Raw genomic sequence first — 23,088 nt, 5'->3', positions numbered from 1 at the left:
CCCCACCTCGACCGTTCTCCCCCCATCTCTTACGCCCCTGCAAGCTATTTCTGCTGACCGGGCTCACAGCTAACCGTCACGTATCCTGTTCATTGCAGGCCACGGGCACTCGTGCGCGGTTCCAGCCGTGCCCCGCTAGCCACAAGCAATCACATCCTTGCCAGCTGCCTAAGCTTTCAGAACCGCCGTGTCTCTTCGTGATGGGTCCCACAGACACACAGCCCAATTTCTCCGGAATGGTCATGGCATGGTGTTCATTCTACATACGACCCCTCAATTTCAAAGCACCGTCTTACGTCTTTTAGTTCAGAAAGCTCACCTAGACGGGTTTGCACGTGGCAAGGATTGGAGATGATCACGGGTTTGTGCTCATCAGGAGTTTTTATGGCGTTTTTCGGTAAGGAGACACTCTATGGGAGGGAGCTAACATTGTGAAGAACGTGATGGAGATGCTTAATTTTCCATAAGCAAGGAAATAAAGGGGCTTCATCTTTGGCTTGGGGATAGGGCTACCCATGGTATATCTTTGGAGCCTGTGTTATTTTCCAGAGACATTAAAAACACAGCGTGCATTGGCTGCAAACGTGCTTCACTGCGTTGCCGCCCCGCAGCACGCGGGATATTGCACAGGTTGAGCCAGCGAAAAGGCGCGCCTGGAATCAGCTGGCGGCCTGTGGGCAGAGACCTGACCCAGTTTCTCCCGTTACTCTCTTTCTCTCGGGTGACACCATACCCCGTGTTCCCCAGGCAACGAAGGGCCCAGGCGGCATTCCTCGGAGGGCTAGCGTTCACCTCCATTCACTGGGTGAGCCTGGGCCGTTAACGAGGGTTCAAGCCACCGTGCGAACGCAGACTCTGGGTTAACTCAGCATCCAGGTTAACGGTGCTGTGTAATGCACAATGGGGCGGGGGGAGCAATTGCAATCATGGTGTGGCAACAGGGCGGTGTTTCTCCAGCTCAGCCACTTTAAGATGGGTGGACTTCAACTCCCAGAAGGCTGGCTGGGGAATTCTGGGAGTTGAAGTCCACCCATCTTAAAGTGGCTGAGCTGGAGAAACACTGCACTAGTGCTCCTGCTTCCTGGCCGGGGAATTCTGGGAGTTGGAGTCCTCCCATCTTAACGCCGCCAAGGTTGAGAAAGACTGCAACGGGGGGGGGGGCAGGGCGGAACCTTAGGCCCCGGAACGTCGCGCCGCGGAGCGCGCTTCTAGGGGGGACGGTTTAGGTGCTGCACCCGCGCCGGGCGGCGCCCACGTGGGCGGAGGCCGGGCAACGCAGCCGCGGAGTCGGCTCCTCCCCGGAAGTCCCCCTGGAACTTCCGCCCGCCCCTTTTGGATGGCGCTCCCCTCCTGCCCGGCCGCCGAGTTGCTGAAGGGACGCGGGTGGGCGAAGGGTCCTGGGCTGGGGTCTCTCCCGCTCCCTCCGCCTCTGGTTTGGGGCGCTGCTCTCACGGGCAGCCCCGGTCAGTCCTCCTCCCCTCCCTGCCCTGGAGGTTTTCCAGCAGGGCCTGGAGAGATGGGGGGGTGGGCCTCATTATTAGTATTATTATTATTATATACTTTTTAAATATAATTAATTATAATTGTAATTATTATGTTATCCCGCCCCGACCCTCCTGCCGCCCGCTCTTTCCCCGGAACTGCAGCCCCGCGAGGCGGGTGGGCCGAGGTAGCGGCCGGCCGGGGTCGCCCCGTTCGTTCGTTCGTTCGTTCGTTCGAAGCCTTCGTGGAGCCGCCCGCCTTGAAACCGGGCTCCGGGCGGCGTCACCCCGAGCGGAGAGCCGCGCCTGCCTCCGTGAGGGAAGCCACGAACCCGGGAAGCGGGCGCTGCTGTCCGCGTCCCAAGGCCCGGGGAAGGGCCGGCCTTGGGGCTCCCCGGGAGGTTAGCGGGCGGGGGGCTGTCGGGTCTCGGGGGAGGGCGCTCCACAGGGCAGGGGCTGCAGCGGAAAAGGCACGCTTCCGAGGATCCGCAAGGTGGCAACGTTTAAGCGAAGGGACCCGGAGCGTGCCCACCCTGCCCACTCTGGTGGGATGGGCAGAGACCGCCAGGGAGAGGCGGTCACGCCTAAGGGGGACCGGCACGCGCGGTCTTTGGTTTCTAGGCCGGCACCTTCACCGTTACCCCCGACTGTGTCTCTAGTTGGATGACTTCGGGGTCCCCCTTCCACCTCTAGAGTTCTAAGCGGGGTCTGGGTTGCCACCTTCTGGGAAGGCTGTGAGCTTCTCCCACTAAGCAGGGGGCCGAACTGGAATATCTTCAGGGGTCCCCGTCCCTTTATAACCTTCCACCACGGATTGCAGAAGGAACTGATCTGCCCTCCAGGCCTGCCCCTGCTTCATGTCCTGGGGAAAAGGCTGCAAACTGCCCCTGAGCCCGTTTGTGGAGGTGGGATGGGAGTTGTACTCCAACACATCTGGGGATAGATGGGGAAGGCTGTTCGTCCGGGTGTCCTTATGGTGCTGTGTCAACCATCCTTATCTGCCACGGCTTCAGGATTCTTGTTCTGACACTTGTGCTCGTGATGAACGCTTGTTGCAAGTTGAGGAAGCGCATAGCTCGTGATGAAAGGTCCTCATATCACATACTCCCCTTTGCTGACTTTAAGCACTTTTTGGAATGATGTGTCCACACGTCTTGTTTGAAGGGCCCCTTGGAAGAGATGATTGATAGTTCTAACCTGTTGCTTGCCTTAGGGAGCGGAAGGGTCTCGTGCCAAGATGCTGGCTGTGCGTGGCGCTCTGGTCTGCCCAAGGCCTCTGTGTTGGTCTGTGTGCTCGGGATTCCAGGCCTGGGTTTCGACCTGCAATCCGGCTCCTGGGACTCCCCCAAGGAAAGCAAGACACGAGGGAAGCCTCGAAGGTTTCCGCTCCAAGCTAGCAGCGGGCCCATCTCTGCAGCATTTCCTTCAAGCGGCTGCTCCTGCACAAGATGCCCACCGCCTGCTGGCTGAAGACTTGGAAGACCCAGCACCTTATCTTGAACCCATCAGCCTGGCAGATTCCCCAAAGAAAGGTCTGTATTGCTGCTCCATCACAGATTTCCTGAAATGCAGCAGGACTGCTGGCTTGATTTTGTGTAGAGAGGCATCACTGGAGTCTTTATATGTCCTGCTGCGGAAGCCACAGCAGCAAAATATTTCTTTCATGATTAAATAGCAGTCTGGCACCTAGCAGAGTTGAGCCTGGTTTGTATTTGGAGGGGGGACCACTAGGAAACCCTGAGGCTGGAGGTTAGGCAGGGGAGTCGGAAAATAACAGTGGGAAGTTATTTCCTTGTAGCTGCCAAAAAGGCTATGCAGATTGTCCATACCGTTACCAGGAGTCAAGTGGGGTGGGGACCTTTATCTTAGATGGGTTTACTTGCAGAGAGTGGGTATCTCCTTTGTTGAAAATGGGCATTTGTCCAGGCAGGATTATTGGGGGGGGGGCTTGGCCCAGAGGGGGCTGCCTACAATTCTACAAGAATGGAGCAACCCCCAGAATGAGTGGCAGAACTGCTGTGGCCCCTCCCTTAAGGAATCCCTCCTCCTCCTCACCCCCCTTCTTTGCCACATAGTCTACCTGGAGACCTACGGCTGCCAGATGAATGTCAGTGACACGGAGACAGCCTGGGCCATCCTTCAGCGGAGCGGCTACCAGAGGACTAGCAGCCTTGCGGAGGTACTTGGGGGCCAGCCTGGGCTCTTTCTGGTGGCAGTCTCATTAGAAGTGCTAAAGGCAGCCAGGGGCTGGGGCCAATGGGAGTGCCAGTCTAGCATTCATGGGGGGCACCAGATTGGGGAAGCCTGCTAGCGAGAACCACGGTCGTCTAGTGGTGAAGGTGTTAGATTGGCACTAGGAAGACTCAGATTGTGGTCTTCTTTCAGCCATGGAAGCTTGTGGGGTGACTTTGGCCCAATTGCTCTCAGCCCAGCTTACCTCACAGGGTTCTTGCTATAAGCAGAAAATGAGAGGAAAGGGAATATGTATGCAGCCTTAAGCTCCTGAACAGAAGGCAAGATATAAATCTGGCAGATGAATAAATATAGAAACTCCAGAGACTGGGGATGTCTGTGCTTTGAAAACAGTTCAGAAGTGTTTCCATGGTGCATCTGCTTTAAGGAACCTGCTAATTAAAGCTTTAAAGTTGTCGGCTGCTTTAACAAAGGGCAGAGGAAGGCTGGGCGTGTACTGACATGTGGTCCATAGCACTGCTTCCGAATCTTCTGAAATTTATACAGCCCTGGGTCAAAAAAAGTCTTCAGGCACCTGAATCTGCTTTATTGACAGGTTAAATTATTTTTCAAATGCCCAGTCAGCCTGTCTTTTCAAAATTTCTGCTAAAGGATGTCTACTCATAAGATCTCTTTCTCTAGTTTATCAGCGCCTTCATTTCACACACACGCACGCCTCTGGTTTCCTCCATGGGGCTTCGTAAACTGTATCCTTGGTAATACCAGGATCCTGAATGTCTCAAAACAAACAGCGAGCTTTTCCTGGTCTAAGGACTCATCTTCATCACGAGAAGTTTGCAAAAGGATTCCCTTTCTGTTCAACTGAACATCTGATGGAGTCGAATTCGTGCAGACTTAAAGTCTTGTGGCACAGGAGTCATGGGCCCTCCCTGCCATCGCAAAGTTTAACAGATTAATATTATGATGTCATAAAGTTAGGACTTTTGGAAAAACAGATTCCGATTACCTTCTCCTAAGCCACGTGTTACCATCCCCAGCGTGCCTTCAAGCTTGAATGCTGGAGACGGTTTTTTCTGTTTAAATAGAGCTTCCTGAGGAATCTAATTTGAAGATCGGGCAAGAAGCCTGCTCTGTGCAGATGTGGAACATTTGACCCCAGAGAAGGAAATGTTTCTCTCCACACCTGTTTGTTTTTAATAACTCCAGCTCTTTCTCCCCACACTCTCTTTTAGGCTGACGTGGTTCTGCTTGTCACGTGTTCCATCAGGTAAGACATGGATTGCTGGTTTCTTTGGTTTTAGAAATAATTATAGCATACGGCACCATTCCCCCAGGTGTCCTTACTCCTTAAATCCGAGGCTGCTTAGTTTCTTCTTTGGAGGCTGTTCCGGCTTTTCTGCTCGGGTTAGATGTATTCATAATTCTGCTGCTGAATTGGCAAGGTCACTGGACTGTTCCCTTTCCCGATGGGGAGTTCCCTCCCCCTTCGGCCTTGAACGTTCTTCATCGCGGCGCACCAAACCAACTGTCTCCAGCCTGGCATCTTCCAGATGGGACTGATTGCTTTGGAGTTGCAGTTCTGTCAAATCTGGAGGCTGCCTGGTTGGGAGTGGTTATCTTAGCTGATCTCTCAGACTTATCCAAGAAGCCCAGGGCCCATCTGTCTCAGGTGGGTGAGAGGTGGTTCAGAGGGGAGATCATTTGAGTTAACAATCAGCGTGACAAGCTGTGCTTGTGACAATCCACTTATTTCTTAAATCCAGCCAACCCGACATTCCATTCAATTAAACAAACACAAGAGATCATCTTGCCAATCCTATAACCTGGCGAACATGCCCTGTTGATGGAGCAGTTCAGGGGCCTGGATTCCAGTATGCTACAGTATGCTACAGCAGTGGAGTCAGGTTGCCCCCCTCTCCCCGCCATTTCCAGGCAGAGGCATAGCATGGAAAACTAAAGAATTTGGAAGTCTTCTATTTGGACGGTCCTCAGGGCATCCTTCCCCAACTGGCTGTCTCCCAGTTGGGTTGGAGTTCAGCTTCTGTGACCTCCATCCCTGAATCCCTTGAGCCAATGAATATGATGGTGGCTGGAGTCCAAGAAAGCAAGAAGTCATCTGGTTGGGGAAGATGGTCTACTTCTTGGGCCTTGTCTTCCCCAGCTGTATTTCAGATTGTTAGGTAGAAGGAAGCCACAAGTGAACCTATTCCTTTCTACCCTTCTGGAAAGGAATGATGCTCTCGGCTTATAAATGAGCATGCGGTTTCTGTCACCTAAACCCAGGATGATGAGCAGCTCCAGAAGTTGCTGAACTCTTCTTCCCATCAGCACTGATTGGTCTGTCCACGGGTCAAAGATGGTGGGATTTGCAATCTAGCCGTATCTGGATTCCCCACTTCCCAGAATGGGCTGGGAAAAACACAGGGCACCTCTACAGCCGGAGAGTAGTTTTCAGTCACTTTTCAGCCCTGATCGAAGGTTCACCCATGGTTCGTTGCTCCTCAGGGAGAAGGCCGAGCAGACTGTCTGGAATCGCCTGCACACATTCACGGCTCTCAAGGCCAAGCGGCAACGCGCGCAAAGGCCTCTGCGGATTGGGATTTTAGGTAATGAAAACGCTCAAAGCAGATCGTAGCTACTCGCCAATTCCATCAATTCTTGGCATTTATTTATTATTTATTTAAGACTGCTTTTATATTGTATTTTAACTGATTTTATCTTCTCTGTAAACCGCCCAGAGTCGCTTTTTAACGAGATGGGTGGTGACAAATTTGATAGATAGATAGATAGATAGATAGATAGATAGATAGATAGATAGATAGATAGATAGATAGATGCTCTTGCCAGGAAGGGAGACCTCCTGGGGCTGGACCGGGAGGATCTGAAAATCGGGGGAGAACCAGTAGATGAATTTCCCACTTTCTGTGGAGACTGAATTCTCCTCTGGGTGGGAACCTGGGACTGGGGCGATGGGTTAGGCCGGGTCTTTCCAAAGGCTGGAGTTACTGATGATGTTCCCTAGCTGGGCAAGGAAACGTCTGCAGGCAAACAACCAAGCCCGGAGAGCCCCAGGCACTCCGCAGTTCAACCCTGAGCTACAGAGATTCTCTTCTCTTGGACATTTCTGTGAAGTTTTTGTTTTGTTTTTTAAATTGGTTTTATAGTGTATTGTTTCAGTGTTGACTGTATGCTTCCAGTAACTGGAGTGCACCGAATATGGAGTTTTATTTATCTCTGGTGCTATGCTTTATATTATATCGTTATTTGTGTTTTAGACTCAGCACTTTCAATCTTATTTATAGGTAGTTTTCGGGTTACAGCTGTTCGTTCAGCGACCGTTCAAAGTTACCACGCTGCTGGATGAATGGTACTTAGGGCCGGTCCTCAGAGTTCCAGCCATTGCAGCACCCTCAAAATTTGGGCGCTTGGCAACCAGCCCTCATATACGACCAGTCACAGCGTCCCACAGTCCCGCTCTCCTGCCCTGCAGAAACTGCCTCTGCTTCAGCTTCCCCCACCCGCCTGTCTTCCCCCCATCTCTGCCCTTTTGGCCGCCCTGCATTCCACCACCTATCCTGCCGCTGCCACCCCCAGCTGCCCTTCACCGTATCCTTCCTTCGCTGCTGGCCTGGGGTCCAGGTGCTGGGTGAAGGCGCGGTCCCGGGATGCGCACGGCAGGCTGGCAGAGCCTTGTCTGCCAAAGGGAGCTTGCCAGGCCCGGCTGGGAGGAGGCAGCAGGACGGAGCCGGTGGAGGAGGCAGGGGGGCGGTGTGGGCGGAGGAGCCCCATCTTCCGCTGCCAGCGCAAGGAGCGATAGTCCACAGAGCACGGAGAGTGCAGCGGGCCAGGCCAGCGAGGGCAGGGTGCTCCGTCGCCAGGAGAGGCGGCAGCAGCTCCCCGGGTGAAGGTGGCAGCTGCGCAGGAGGTGCTGGTTCGGGGGGTGGCGGAACTGGCAGAAGCAGAGGGATGGGGGCTTCCTGGAGGCGCCGCGCACACTCCGCAGCCGCGTTGGAAGAAGACGGCGAGGGTCAGCCGGGGGCGGCAGGGGTAGGCGGCAGAGTGCAGGGCCGACAAAAGGGCAGCGATGGGGGGAGTTGAAGCCGAGGCAGTTCGTGCAGGGCAGGAGCAACGTGAGGTCCTCAGTCAACAATCACAATCGGGACTGCCGTCGCCAAGCAGAGCAGTTATGTGATGTTTTGTTCAACAACCAGTACACTTCAGGATGGGAATTCCGGTCCCGGTTAGGGTCGTAACCCAAGGACTACCTGTGCATAAATATGGTAGTTGATTTTGACTGAAGAAGCACATAAATCCTGAGAATGAAATAAAATGCAAACGATGGTTAAATGCACAGACTAACAAGTGCCAGCACTGCTCTGAAGGGTTTTTGATTATTTTTTTTGTTTGCTTTTTTAAAAAAAGCAACGGCTGGGAAAGTAGATCATAGAGAGATCAACCCGGGAGAATTGACAAAATTACTTGGAATTTTCTTCTTCGCCAGCCTGTCAGGAAAAACCATTCAGGTGAAAAAGAGCCAGTAATGCATTGCTGCACGTGAGGCGCAGATTTACCGTTGCAGAGTAAGAGATTTGTCTTTTAAGACAAGGTTTATCTTCTGTCTACTTTCCCTCTGGAAATAAAGAATTATTCAAAACTCTTCCTATTTAAATCAATTGCGAACCTTGCAACGTTTGCTCTAAAGTCTGGTTGATGGTCTGGTGAATTTCAGATCAAAATAAGTCAATAGTTGGGAAATCCTGAAGATACAAGTTGGAAAGAGTGCCACGGTGTGTTGAACACTCCCCTGTAAATAGGAAACTTCCGATGAGCGGGCTGAAATCTTTCTCCTGGGGGTGCTTGCTTTCTGTTTTACATAGGTGGTTGGTTTTAATTTGTCGGAGCATTGAAAAAGGATTGCCCCCCCCGCCCGCCTTTGCCAGGCCAAAGGGGGATCCGTCTGTGCCGCAGCTCATGGTTCTGAATCTGTAAACTCGGTTTCTGGCAGGGATGAGAAATCGAGGGATGGCTCCTGTGGAATCTCCAATTCCAAGATTTGCTGCATTTCTTCTCTTCGGCTCACACGTCTCCTTATTCTTGCAGGCTGTATGGCCGAGAGGCTGAAGGAGAAAATTTTGGACCAGGAGAAGCTAGTAGATATTGTAGCCGGCCCAGATGCTTACCGTGACCTGCCCCGGCTCTTGGCTGTGGCTGAATCCGGCCAGCAGGCTGCCAACGTCCTGCTCTCTCTGGATGAGACTTACGCAGACATTTTGCCAGTCCACCTGAACCCTGGCGCGACCACAGCCTTTGTGTAAGAGGAAAACCGGTTTGTTGCTGCTTTGATCTGACTTGGGAGCCAGGAAGGTGGGATCCAACGGGGTGGGAAGTGCCCGAGATTTGGTCTCAAATAGAATGAAGCCTTGACTGAATGGGCTGCTGGTGAGAGAGGCGTCCGTTGAGCCTGTGTCTGTTAAAAGGTCCTCTGCGCTGTGATGCGTAATTGTCCGAATATGCGTTGGGTCTCTCAGACTGGCAAGCTCAGGGAAATAGCTGCCATATTCCCCCGCTAATATCTCCCATTGCTGGGAAGGGAAGCAAGATTCTCGTCTGATCCTCTACTCTGCCCCCGACTCTCCCCGTAACCCTCTCCCGCTCTCTTGGAATTGCTCCCCCCCCACAGGTCCATCATGCGCGGCTGTGACAACATGTGCAGCTACTGCATTGTCCCCTTCACCCGCGGGCGCGAACGGAGCCGGCCCTTAGCCTCAATTCTCCAGGAGGTGCAGATGCTCTCGGACCAGGTAGGAGCGACTCGACTGGTGCTGCTTCAGAATGCCTGTGCGTGCCCCGTGGCCAGAGTTGCCTGGACTGTTCGATTAGAGCAGTGCTGTTCAAACTTGGCCACTTTGAGATGCGTGGACTTCCTCCCCCCCCTCCCCCCCAGTATCTGCAGTATCTATCAACCATCAATCCATCTGTCTACCTATCTGGTAGATTTATGTAACCACCCATCTCACCTGTGTAGCTCTGGGCGGTGTGAAGTTACAAACACAACAACAGTACAACAAAATAACCAAAAATCATAACCACAAAAACCTTAAAAGCACTAAAAAGCACTAAAAAATCCTGAGCTGGAAACACCCCACCAAGGGAAGGGCAGTGGAGGCTGCCAGAGGCAGGGGGGGGAGGGGGGGCTTCTCCGGGAAGTGTTGGGTGCCCTCTGGTGTCTTTGGGAGCTGGTGCAGCCCGTTCCTCTCTCTGGGCGTTTGTGTGGGCCGTCCATTGGTTTGTTTCGAAGTGCCTGCTCTGTGCTCCAGAGGGGCAGTGGATTGTATCCGTTACATATCTTTTCCCCACCGTGGGGAAGAATGAAGTTGCGTTTTATTGTTTTCCCTGTCTTCTCGTTCCTTTTAAAGCGTCTCTTAATAATTATTAACTTTCTGGTAAGTATGCGGTCTGCCCGTGATGGCTGAACGAACTGATAAATAAGCAGGCAAGTCCTGCGGGGGTGGATCTCCCCCCCCCCCCGCAGGCCGTCTATATCTCCAGCTGCAGACGCAGCTCTGAGCTCCGTCCCGCTGTCTTGTCTCGGTGGCCTGTGCTTCCGGCAGTCTGAATCCATCTCACTGTTGCGCCAGGTGAATTAAATCCCAGCGGTGGCATTTCGAAGCCCAGAGGCTTCGTTCTCGGGGCTGGTCGCACAAGGCTTGGCTCCGGTGGCACTTGCAGAATGGAAACCGGCTTGCTTTCAACAGCCGTGAGTGGGCATGCCGAGAAATCTTGCTCCTGGTCATGCTGATCCGCAGCATGTCTTGTCCCATCGTGGTGGCCGCTGGCTCATCAGCTTCTCCTAAACCTGCTTCTGGAGCAGAAGCTCAGCGAGAGAAGGTCCTGTTCAGCATGGTCTCTTGAGCATCGCTTGACTCATTTGCACCTTTCTTCCCCAGGACTCCCTCTTTGTCTGTCCTCTCCTTGCAGGGTGTGAAGGAGGTGACCCTCTTGGGCCAGAACGTCAACAGCTACCGGGACATGTCCGAGGTCCAGTTCCTCTCCATGGCATCCCCGCAGCTCAGCCGGGGCTTCCGCACCATCTACAAAGCGAAGCAGGGGGGGTTGCGCTTTGCAGAACTGCTGGACCAAGTGGCTGCCGTTGATCCAGAGATGAGGATCCGCTTCACTTCCCCTCACCCCAAAGACTTCCCAGACGAGGTGGGTCAGGCCCCACTGAGCTCTTCCTCGCCCACATCCAGCAGCCGCGCGCCAGTAACAACCCCTCTGCATTTGGCAGGTCTTCGAGGTCATGCGGGAGAGGCACAATATCTGCAAACAGGTGCACCTTCCTGCCCAGAGCGGCAGCTCCCGTGTCCTGGAGGCCATGAAGAGAGGGTGAGACATGCACGTGTGTCTGGGATGTTAAGCACCTTGAAAGTGTCTGGCCCCTCCCCACGTGGCATTCCCCTTTGGCAGCACAGTCTGAAAGCACAGGTTGGGAAAAGTGGCCTAGATTCTGGGCTGCAAGCACAAAGCAGAACACACTTCTCTTCTAAGCACATGCATCTATCCCAGTAGAAGAGAATCTCTCTAGCTCAGAGTTGAACTGTGGAGTCCTTGGTGCTCTCTGAGCTTGGTTGTTTGATTTCAGGCATTTCATTACCCAACTAGATGCCATCATCAGTGCAAGGGAGGGTGGGGTTTGCTCCCTGTTTATATACAGTGGGGCAAAAAAGTATTTAGTCAGCCACCAATTGTGCAAGTTCTCCCACTTAAAAAGATGAGAGAGGCCTGTAATTTTCATCATAGGTATACCTCAACTATGAGAGACAAAATGGGGGAAAAAATCCAGAAAATCACATTGTCTGATTTTTAAAGAATTTATTTGGAAATCATGGTGGAAAATAAGTATTTGGTCAATATCAGAAGTGTCAGGTTCAGCCTGCACTGCACGCCTAGGAACTTGCCCAGCCGCGCTTTAGTCAATTTCAGCGCTCGAGCGCCAGCGCAGAAAGAGGAAGTGCGAAACCGCAAGCTAATGAATGGGCCCCCTGGCGCCACTTCACTAATCTGGAGCGGATGCCTTGTGTTAAGCCAGAGGGCCGCGGGCGCTATAGACAAAGGAGAGAGCCGCGGAATTGAGGAAGAGATCAGCGCGCGAGGGGATGCTCACAGAAGCCCCAGCGAAGGCAACGACCATGCAACAATCAAAGAAACCAGAGAACTGGGCTGAACCGGCCATTCCAGTAGAAGGGGGGGATTACAGGGGGCAATCTGCAAGCTAATTTGTAATATGTAACCTAGCAACGCGGGGCCCGCGGGGGGGATTGAGACAACTATAAAGGAGTAACGTAAATGTACCAAGCCAGTCCTGGCTTTGCTTGTGACTGCTACGTTACGCATGAGTAAACCTCTTTTGTGAACCACACGTGTCACGGGAGTTTCTCTGTCGAACGGGGCAAACCTTACAAAAAGTTCATCTCAATACTTTGTTATATATCCTTTGCTGGCAATGACAGAGGTCAAACGTTTTCTGTAAGTCTTCACAAGGTTTTCACACACTGTTGCTGGTATTTTGGCCCATTCCTCCATGCAGGTCTCCTCTAGAGCAGTGATGTTTTGGGGCTGTCGCTGGGCAACACGGACTTTCAACTCCCTCCAAAGGTTTTCCATGGGGTTGAGATCTGGAGACTGGATAGGCCACTCCAGGACCTTGAAATGCTTCTTACGAAGCCACTCCTTCGTTGCCCGGGCGGGGTGTTTGGGATCATTGTCATGCTGAAAGACCCAGCCACGTTTCATCTTCAGTGCCCTTGCTGATGGAAGGAGGTGTTCACTCAAAATCTCACGACACATGGCCCCATTCATTCTTTCCTTTACACGGATCAGTCGTCCTGGTCCCTTTGCAGAAAAACAGCCCCAAAGCATGATGTTTCCACCCCCGCTTCACAGTAGGTATGGTGTTCTTTGGATGCAACTCAGCATTCTCTCTCCTCCAAACACGACGAGTTGAGTTTAGACTAAAACGTTCTACTTTGGTTTCATCTGACCATATGACATTCTCCCAGTCCTCTTCTGGATCATCCAAATGCTCTCCAGCAAACCTCAGACGGGCCCGGACATGTACTGGCTTAAGCAGGGGGACACGTCTGGCACTGCAGGATTTGAGTCCCTGGAGGCGTAGTGTTACTGATGGTAGCCTTTGTTACTTTGGTCCCAGCTCTCTGCAGGTCATTCACTAGGTCCCCCCGTGTGGTTCTGGGATTTTTGCTCACCATTCTTGTGATCATTTTGACCCCACAGGGTGAGATCTTGCGTGGAGCCCCAGATCAAGGGAGATTATCAGTGGTCTTGTATGTCTTCCATGTTCTAATTATTGCTCCCACAGTTGATTTCTTCACACCAAGCTGCTTGCCTATTGCAGATTCAGTCTTCCCAGCCTGGTGCAGGTCTACAATTTTGTTTCTGGTGTCCTTCGACAGCTCTTTGGTCTTGGCCATAGTGGAGTTTGGAGTGTGACTGTTTGAGGTTGTGGATAGCTGTCTTTTATACTGATAACAAGGTCAAACAGGTGCCATTACTACAGGTAACGAGTGGAGGACAGAGGAGCCTCTTAAAGAAGTAGTTACAGGTGTGTGAGAGCCAGACCTCTTGCTTGTTTGTAGGTGACCAAATACTTATTTTCCACCATGATTTGCAAACAAATTCTTTAAAAATCAGACAATGTGATTTTATGGATTTTTTCCCCCATTTTGTCTCTCATAGTCGAGGTATACCTATGATGAAAATTACAGGCCTCGCTCATCTTTTTAAGTGGGAGAACTTGCACAATTGGTGGCTGACTAAATACTTTTTGCCCCACTGTACAGTAGCATGGCCTGCCCGTGTTGGTGGAGTGTGGTTTTCTCCTTGGTAGTTCCTTGATTGTTTTCTGCTTGTTTGTCTGGCGTCAGTCCCTGCTTATCTGGGTTTTGGTTGCTGGGGAGGATGTGTGCTGGTCTTTTTGTTTCCTTCTTAGCTTTTTTATTGCCTTTTTTGAATAGTGTGTAGATGCTGTTTATCTCTATGTGTCTATCGATGGCTGATTTGTCTGAGTGCCAAGCTTCCGGGCATTCCCTTGCATTTTTGGATCTAGCTTGGTCTAGGACGCTGACAGTTTCCCAGTTGAAACTGTGGTTGTGTCTGTCCACGTGTTGTGAGATTAGGGGGGTTTCATCATGTCTTCTGACTGCTAGTTGGTGCTCGGGGACGCGCTCTGCCAGCCTTCTGCCTGCCTGTCCTACACAGTGTTTGTTACAGTCCTTACACTGTATGTTGTAGATGACTCCTGTTTTTCCTTCTTGGGCTACTGGGTCTTTTGGTTTGCTTAAGATGTTTGGGAGGGCTTTAGTTGGCTGGTGTGCCTTGGAGATGCCGTGTGGTTCTGTGGGTGGTTTCTGAGATGTTTCTGGTGTACGGCAATGTGATCCTTTTCATGGCTTGCGTTGGTTGTGCTGTGGTGTGTCGAGTGGTCAGGCACTTTTTGAGGAAGTTGCCTGGGTGTCCATTTTGTGGGCAGGTGTTGTATGGGCGGTCTGCTTCCTTCTTCTGCTGTCCTGGGTTGCTGCAATGCGTTTGTACTCATCTGAATAATGTTCTTACACCCCCGCCAACACTGGCAGGGCAAGCTGTTGTATATAAACAGGGAGCAAACCCGACACTCGCACTGATGATGTTCCCTAGTCGGGTAACGAAATGTCTGCAAAAAAACAGCCAAGCTCAGAGAGCCCCAAGGACCCCACATGTACCTGTGTGTTTGAAGTGGTTTGAGGCAACACCTGCCTAATTTTGCCCTCATTCTTACCCTCCCAGGTACACGCGGGAAGCTTACCTGGAGCTTGTGTGCCACCTCCGTGATTATTTACCTGGTAGGTGTCCCATTTATGCTTTCTGTTTGCTCCCATGCTCAAATTATGTATTTATGAACTTTAAAGTTAACATACAGGCAAGGGGGGAGGGTGGTGAGTGAGCAGTGCCATAGCCGTATGACGTCATTGCGTCATTTGCATGATTGCATCATCGCCCTGTGCTGCCATGTGGATGTCGCTGTGTGGCCTCTGTCTGGCGCTTTTTTAAAATTACAAGCCCTGAATATCTTTAGCATCTGAAAAAAATTAGCACCCTCCATCTCTGCCTCCTGGACAGAGGAGAAATTTTATTACAGAAGATGTGAGGCAGAAATGCCAACCCGAACCATTGTTTACAGATTTCCTACCCGCTTTTCGGGAATCCTGCTTGCAGGGCAACTGCGTATGATTTATTTATTTAGAGCAGTGTTTCTCAACCTTGGCAACTTTAAGCTGTGTGGACTTCAACTCCCAGAATTCCCCAGCCAGAAATCCAAACAGCTTAAAGTTGCCAAGTTTGAAAAACAGGGATCCCTGTTTCACATTTCCTCTGGAAGCGCAGGATTTCTTCACCTTCTTTTGAGTTTCCCAGGCAAGGGATTGATGACCTCTTGAATCCATGGCTGAATGTCTTGAATGTGTGTGGGAGAGAGAGAAAGAGAGAGAATCGCCCGTCCTGCTGGCCGTGCGCTTCCCACAGCTTCCTTCCTCTTGCCCCGAGGGCCAGGCTTTGCTTGGGGTTGGCGAATACCAGTTCTGTTCGGTTTTGCTTTTATGATTGTTTCAGGTTTGTTGGTAAGCCACTCAGAGTTGTTTTGTGAGTTGGGCAGCCGCACAGATTGAAGGGATAAATGAAATTCCTGTTGCAGGTGTAACACTCATCAGTGACTTCATCACCGGATTTTGTGGCGAGACGGAGGCCGACCATTTGCAGACGCTCTCGCTCCTCCGTGAGGTCCGCTACAACCTCGCATATATCTTCGCCTACAGTGAGCGGCAGGTGAGGCCCGGGCAAGGCTTGGTGGCACGTCTGGGGAGCTGATTCAGGAGGTGGCAGATGGGTTCCATGTTGCAGCCGCTGGCCGAGTTCTGTGCTGCGGGTCTAAACTTATTTCCACCCGCTGGGGGACAGGATCCAGCGTGTCGTGGGGAGAAGAAATGCTTTTAAAAGTGGCAGAAAGAGAGAATGAAAAGGTTGCAAGGGACCTTCGGGGTCATCTCATCCAGACCCCCACCTGGTGCAGGCGTCTGCTCCTCCATCATTCCTCTAGCGTGGCTTAAACCCCTCCAGCAGTGGAAGGGGAGGACTAGGATTGTGCATTTTTTGTGAGTTGAATTTTGTTGGATCTGTTTTTGAATTAGATATATTTTCAAGAACAGATTCAAAAGAATTCAGTATGATGAATATCAGTAAATGTATAAGTTACTACATCTAATAGATGTAGACCTCTGTAATGTATTACACAGACACACACACACACACACGCCAATATTTAACTTCCATATATTACTATACTGTATATTATTTATGCAGTGACAAAAGTGTCAGGGTCTGCTGCAGTACCATTCAGTCTGGCATGGAGTTTGTCTAATCCCTGCTTCATGTTTGATGAGCCCTCCCAAGTTTCTAGTTCTAGATGTTGTGGAGGGGATGGGGCAGGGTTCTCCCCCTTCCTTCCATTGTCTCTGCACGCACTCCTTTTCCTCGCCCAAGTGACCCAAGTGATGGAAGGAGACTTTGCTGGGTACTGCCAGGTAGAGGTGTGGGAAGAACCTGAGCACGGACCCCAAATTCCCACAGTTGTGCCGAAGAGCCACAGAAATTCAGAGCTGGGGTGCCGTAGATGGCAGAGGGACAGGAGGAAGAGCCACTGCCAACGGTCCGATAAGAGGGGCTCGAGGCCAGAAAATAACGAGAAAGCGTTTCAGGCGAGCCCCTCCCTACTTCACACGAAGATAAGGTCGGGGGAGGCACCTCTAGACTTGCAAGATCCCGTTCCAATAAAAGTAGTCCTGACTTACACGGCATCGGTTTCTTAGTCTGCTCTACCCTGCAGGGCTGACAGCCGCAGAGGCTGTCCTTGCCTGATCGTTATTCCTTGACTCGGGTGCTCGTTCAGTCCCTGCGAGTCTTGCCCGCCAGGTCACTGTTGCTCTGCTCCCCAGAAAACCCGGGCGTTTCACCGCCTGCCGGACGACGTCCTGCCCGAAGTGAAGCTCCGCCGACTGAAGGAGCTCAATGCGGTCTTTCGGGAGGAAGCCTCCCGCCTCAATGCGGCTGCCGTGGGGCACGCGCAGGTGGTCCTGGTGGAAGGGGTGAGTGTGCCACGTGGCTAGCCGCTCTCTTATTGTTGGATCTCGTGACTTTTCCCTGTATCCTCGGTTTCAAGGGCAGGTGACAAGGATACCCTTGTCCTGTGGGTTCACCTCTCTGCCCCATTTGCACATAAAGCTCCGAAGCGTTTGCCTTGGAAGCAGCCTTAAAGCCTGGCAGCGGGGCGGTTCTCGCTTGGCCCACAGTTACGACGTCAGCTGAGTCTCAGAAGTGGAAAAGGAAAAATTCCTTTAGGGAATGTGTGGCTTTGTGCTTCAAAGCCTCAATGTACGTGTTTCTCCAGATGGGACTCAGCTGTGCGGGGGTTCTGGTTGGGCCAGTTGACTTTGATTTTGGCAGGGTAGGGGTGGGGGGCACTGCCAGGTGTCAGGTTTATTTTTCAGAAAAGAAAATGGACTATGCGCGCGGTCCAAGTTGTTGGTTGTCTTACAAACATCCCAACCAGCCCCCCAGGAGCAGCGGGACTTGAGTGGTCCCAAAGCAGCCGGCTGGCAGTGAGCTGCATGTCTGATTCCCCCACTCTTCGCCCTTGTAGCCCAGCAAGCGCTCCCCTCTGGAGCTGTGGGGCAGGAACGATGGCGGAATCAAAGTGATCTTCCCTGATGTGGAGGTGAGGGATGGCACCGATGAGGCATCAGCTGTTCGAGTGCAGCCAGGAGATTACGTCCTGGTCAAGGTAACTCTGGGAATCCTAGGAAAGATAAAGTCCTTTGTAATTCCAGAAAGGAAGCTTTATTCGTGTTCTGGATGGTAAGAGTAAGGGTGCAATTTCTTAAACTCTTGATTATGCTGACGGTGTGATCACTAGCCTTGAAACCTCCTTTTTCCCCAGAGAGCCTCTCATTTTCCATCAGTGACTGTGAAGTCTGTCTTGGGAAGAGAAGGGTTATTCCAGCTGCTAGAAGAGTAAGGGGGCAGGCCAGGAGTTGTGGACTTGGCTCATGGTTTGTAGAGCCCTTAAGTGAGGAATTGGGGCAGAGTTTTGCTGTTGCTGCATGGAGAAGGGGAGAGGGAAGGATTGCTTAGGAAGGGTCCCCTGCTGGATTCTGGAGAGCCCCGGCTGCTGCTGCTGCTGCTTCCATGTTCCTCTCCTTCTCCCTTGTCCCAGATCTCTTCAGCCTCCTCCCTGACCCTGAAGGGCACCCCTCTCTGCCGGACCACGCTCAGAGGCAGCTCGCCCACAGCCTTGGCAGAGGCACCCCGCAGGGGAGCCGAGTGAGCAAGGGGAGGATTTCCTGCACCCCCAAGACGGCGAGGAATGAAGGACTGGTAAACAGTGAACATCTGTATCCAGCTGCTGCTCCCGACCTGGTGCCTGGCTCGGGGAGAATCAGTTGGCCAGAGAGAGCAGGGCGTGTCCTTCTCTGCAGCAGGGGCAGGAGGGGAAGGGAAAAGACCAGCTGCTTGACTGGACAAATAGCCTCGAAAGAAAGGACCCGATGCTTCGCCTAGCGGAGGGCGGTTTCAGAAATGCAGCCTGTTCCTGGGATTCTCCCTGTTCTTCTGGCCCGCTGGCAGTGAAGGCTCACAAGTGGAAGGTCTGCGCCTCTTGACGCCCCCCACTTCATCTCAGGGGCACTTCCGTTGGCTTCCAGACGGTCCGGGATGAAAGCTGGTTAGCTCTGCAAGGCAAGCCAGCAGCCCTCCCTCTCCTTGCAAGCTTTTTAGTGGCTCAGGTTGTGTATCCCACAAAGAACCTTTTGGCCTGGGCAGGGGACTCTTTTCGACAAGTGGTGCCCTCCAGCTGGGCTGGGCAGTGTGGCTTTTTGCTCCTTAGAGATGATGGGAGTTGTGGAATAAATAAATGTTTGAAAAGTATGTTTGAAGGACATAGAGTTGTGGAGGCTGCTGTAATCCAGAAAGGGGGAGAGGGACGGGAAGCAGTGGAATAAATTAATGTTTGAAAAGTATGTTTGAAGGACTTCTTATTTGATTTGTTCCAATGTAACACAACATCTGTCTACTGGGGGCTGGAAGAATTAATAGGATTTTTTTGTGAAGTTGCTCACCAGCAAGAACAAAATTGGCCAGACCTTTAGCTAAATATGCTTTATTTATTTATTCTGCTGGTACTGTGTGATTTAAGAGATAGCAGCCATTCTTTTTTTCAATCCCACCAGTTACTTAAAACATTTCGGTCCTTCCTTATAAAGCATGTGGCTCTCAAAAATCAAGAGTCGCTATAAAATAACATTATGATTAGTCGAACAGCAGCAAGTAAGGAATAACTTAAAATCCTCAGAGCCCCTTAAATCCGCTTCAGAACCATTAATAGCCGATGGAGAGTAAAGGCCTTCTCAGGTCCTGCCACATGATTGAATCAGATATCGGGGTTCCCAAGGTCACCCCAAGCATGAGGTCATCCCATGGGCTGAGGGCAACTACAGCTTCACTAGAGGATTTTAGATCATGGTCTCTGGTAGTTTAGGGCAACGTTTTATACAATGGGACTGGGGAAGAGTGGAAAATGGCTTTCCTAACTCAAGTGTGCAAGTCAGCTGAAGGAACTCTTGCACATGTCCTCTTAAATGGAACCAGAACATAGAAGAACTGTGTTTTACCAGCTGTGATATGTTTTCCCCAGCTTTTTGAGGGACTTTTAACTGCACCCTCCTTGAGGGATTGTGGCTGATGAAGCCACACCCACCCCAGAGAAAGCTTTATTCGCATCCTGCAACGTTGGTAAGGTTGGGGTTCACTCTTGGTACGCACCTAAGAGAGATGTCTGTAGTTTGCATTAGCTAATACTGGTGCACTCCAGAGCCTGGCACTAATAGTGGAACCCGTCCCTGCGAGGCCCTAGTTAACAGGGGGTGTTGGTGATGGTTTTGGGTTGCACAGTTTATCTTTCTGGTACCCTGTGTTGGCTGCACTATGTAGAACAGTGCTGGCTGGGGAATTCTGGGAGTTGAAGTCCACCCATCTTAAAGTTCCCAAGGTTGAGAAACACTGATGTAGACCAACCCAAGAATAAATTCCACACAAAGATTAAAGCTACTGTTAATACTGGCTATAATAGCAGTATTTTGCAAGTCTGACTGCTTTAATTCCTTCCCCCCTTACGTGAATTAGGGAGATGTCTGCCTGAGTCTTTTGCGCAGGGCTTAAGCCACGTTTTTCCCCTTGTCACTTTGGTAATGGATCTGGCCTATCTCCATCAAGGTCATCTTCCTTACTCCACGCCTGACCCCAATAGCTGCTAGCCTCCCTCCTCAGACCGACCTTGAATTGAAGATCTCATAGTTGAACCGGTGGCCTCCATTTTCAATTTACCTGCTTCTTTATCTCTGGCTTCTGATTTTTTGCTGTAGACCACAGTACAGTAGATGGTTGGGCAAAGGTAGTATCACATTCGCTCAGTAATTTTAAAAAAATGTGCAGAAATTGCAATACAAGCAGGAAGCAGCGATATGTGTGGCAGGAGAGGCTGTATTTATGATCAGTGCAGCGTAAAAATCTGATTTTAAGAAGGTGCAGAACAGAACCCTGGTGAAAGACAGATACCAAAGGAATAGAATTGGGTTTTTACCCATCAAGGCCCAGGATGAGCCTCAGGTTCCCTTTGGAGATGGAAACACCAGCCACAGAAGTTACCTTCTGTGATTAAAAAGGAGATTTCTATTAAATACTGCAGAATTCAGAGCCCAAAGCCCCAGATGTGGGCAACTTGCAACATGCCCAGTTTCTGGATTAATGCCAGGAGGCACGTGGTTGGCCAGGGTGGGGAACAGGGTATCTAGAAAGATTAGACTTTCTTCTGACTACCGGGATCTAAAGGTAGAGCCTCCTTCAAGTCCAACTTGATTCTTCTAGTGGCTCTGGCAACTCCACGGAAGAGGTTGGCTATTGAGACCTTCTGGATAGGTTTTTTGACTTCTCAGTCTTGCCTACCACCCTAGGATTTTCTGATGGTGTCCCATTCAAGGTCCAACCAGATCTGATTTTGCTGAGGTTCTCTGAGATCAGCCAAGGACACAAAAGACAGGAGTAAGAATATCTATATTTAGATAAAGAAAGGGCGAGCAAAGGTGCTTTTACAGATGGGATGATGGAACAGGTACCTCCAAAGGGCAGAAGAGGAGGAATTCTTCCCCGGACGATCTGCTGCAAAGAATTGCCCTGTGGAGTATCTCAAGCTGGGTTAGCTAAATTACTACTAAATTACCAAAGCATATATTTTGGAGAGATTGGTTATTTATTTAAAACAGTCACATTCTGCTTCCCATTATAGATCATGAAGCAGTTTACAATAAAATTCAAAACATGACAGAAAGCTTGTTTAAAATAATTTAATTGCTGTTTAGGGTTTCTGCTTGGATGAGTTCTGCATTTTTTGTTTTTTTTCATTTAATTTTCTTTCACCTTGCTCTGTTTTCCCTCCGGGTTTCTTTTCTCGTTCCTTATCTGCAAGCTTTGGAGTTAACTGCCTAAAAAGCAGCCCTGGATATTATGAGCGACAATAGGCACAATCAGTCCAAAGACAAATCAAATTCTTTGAGAGAAGAAGTCGCTTACCTCTAGAAATGGCAAGACCAACTTTTTCCAGATGAATTCCTCTGTGGAAAAACATTTGATCGCGAGGCAGGACCGTGTCCCCATAAGCATTTCATGCAAGGGAAGGTACAGGAGGCATTCTGAAAACGGACACAGACCTGTTCAGAAGGACTTCTACTGAGTCCAGTGGGGTCTACTCCTAAGTAAGTGGGGCATCAGATTGCAACTTTATAGTGTAATACAGGGGATATCTTAAGTGCTGCATGCCGCCCAGAGTCACTTTTATGTGAGGTGGGCGGCTATATAAATATGATAAATAAAAAATATCTACTCAGACATAAGATTCATGGATGTATCAGCCAGCCCTTTACAGGGATGGTGATGAACTGACTACCATTACTACCAGTACTAATTGGGATAGGAACTACCAATTACTACCAGGAGACACTCAGACTCTTTCAATCTTTCTAGCTCAGATCTCACTGAGTGGCCCCAACTTCCCAATTTTATGACTGCATCCACCATTTTTGGAAACCCAAGGATTTCTTTTGGTCACTCAGATCTTCCACCCCACTGCCCTTAAAAGAACGATGGACAATCACTCACCGCCTTCTTTCCGCCCCCATGTCTGCTGGGATCATGGCATGTGATTGTCTCTCTGGCCAAGGCAGAGAAGCTCCACATTTTTTATTCTCTCTGTTCATGAAAGAGCTATAGTTGAGAGATTAGATTTCTCCAATCCGCCATAAAAAGATGGACAGCAAAAATTCAACCTCCTGCTTTGATTCTCCAGCACTTTTATAGCTGGTTGCATTATATTATTTGTCTCTGCAGATTACTGATTTCTTCTGAATTGCTTTTACTGGTTTCTGCTCTGGGAAAGTTGAGTTTTCTGCACGTTCTAAGTTAGTACTAGCCGCCTGAATCAGTTCTTGAAAAGGTTTTATTACCTCTTTCCAAGAGTCACTCATGTTAAGTGCTAATCTACCAATCCATCTTCCTCTGTGGGACTATCAGTACAGGTAGTCCTCGCTTAATGACTGCCCTGTTTAGTGACCATACGAAGTTATGATGTTGCTGAAAAGGCAACTTTATGGCCAGTCCTTGCACATAACGACGATTGCAGCATCCACCCAATCACGTGATCGCCATTTGCGTGCTTCACAGTCAGCTTCCAACAAGCAGAGTCAATGAAGAAGCTGGCAGTAAAATCACAAGTCATGGTCACATGATGTCTCGCTTAACGACCATGCCCCTTAGTGACAGAATTGCCAGTCCCAATTGTGGTTGTTAAGCGAGGACTACTTCTAATTGGAAAAGGCTGCTTCTGTTCCTGCCTTTCTCGTGACTAACTTGCTCCTCAGCTCCAGGATCTAAGCAAGCAATGCCTGAGCCAGCAATATTGCATTATGGCTCTTCTCAGTTCCTAAGACATCCCAGACCCCCCTCCTCGTAAGGTCTGTTGGGTTATCTAAGGCATCTTCAACAGGTCACCACTGTCATTTCAACTTTTAAGAATTCACAGTTCACATTTAGGGTTAGGAGAAGTGATCTATGACTAGCACCTGCTCTCTGGTGCTAAGTAATGTCATTCTTGACCCACATCTTCCAGTCAATGTAGACGCTTCAAAAGGCAGCTGGAATTGCATCAGAGGCTTTGAGAGGACATGTTTGAATGAGGAGGCCTGTTCCTATCACCGGGACCTCT

General features: G+C 50.5%; 1 protein-coding gene across 1 annotated transcript; it reads left to right on the top strand.

The window, feature by feature from the left end:
• The first annotated feature begins 1,488 nt into the window (after positions 1-1,488).
• CDK5RAP1 (CDK5RAP1 mitochondrial tRNA methylthiotransferase) lies at positions 1,489-18,800 on the top strand. Its single transcript, XM_088153441.1, has 14 exons — positions 1,489-1,882; positions 2,695-3,013; positions 3,557-3,660; positions 4,907-4,941; positions 6,180-6,280; positions 8,775-8,985; positions 9,355-9,475; positions 10,653-10,883; positions 10,963-11,060; positions 14,517-14,572; positions 15,421-15,551; positions 16,718-16,867; positions 17,422-17,562; positions 17,995-18,800. The coding sequence occupies exons 1-14, from the start codon at positions 1,595-1,597 to the stop codon at positions 18,103-18,105; spliced, it is 2,097 nt and encodes a 698-aa protein (XP_088009567.1). The 5' UTR covers positions 1,489-1,594; the 3' UTR covers positions 18,106-18,800.
• The last annotated feature ends 4,288 nt before the right edge of the window (positions 18,801-23,088 follow it).

This window comes from Python bivittatus, unplaced genomic scaffold, assembly GCF_059951505.1.
Source record: "Python bivittatus isolate LINGU-HERP-01145 unplaced genomic scaffold, Pbiv_v1 ctg000700_np1212, whole genome shotgun sequence".
Taxonomy (NCBI): Eukaryota; Metazoa; Chordata; class Lepidosauria; order Squamata; family Pythonidae; genus Python; species Python bivittatus.
This window is presented reverse-complemented; position numbering and strand designations above follow the sequence as displayed.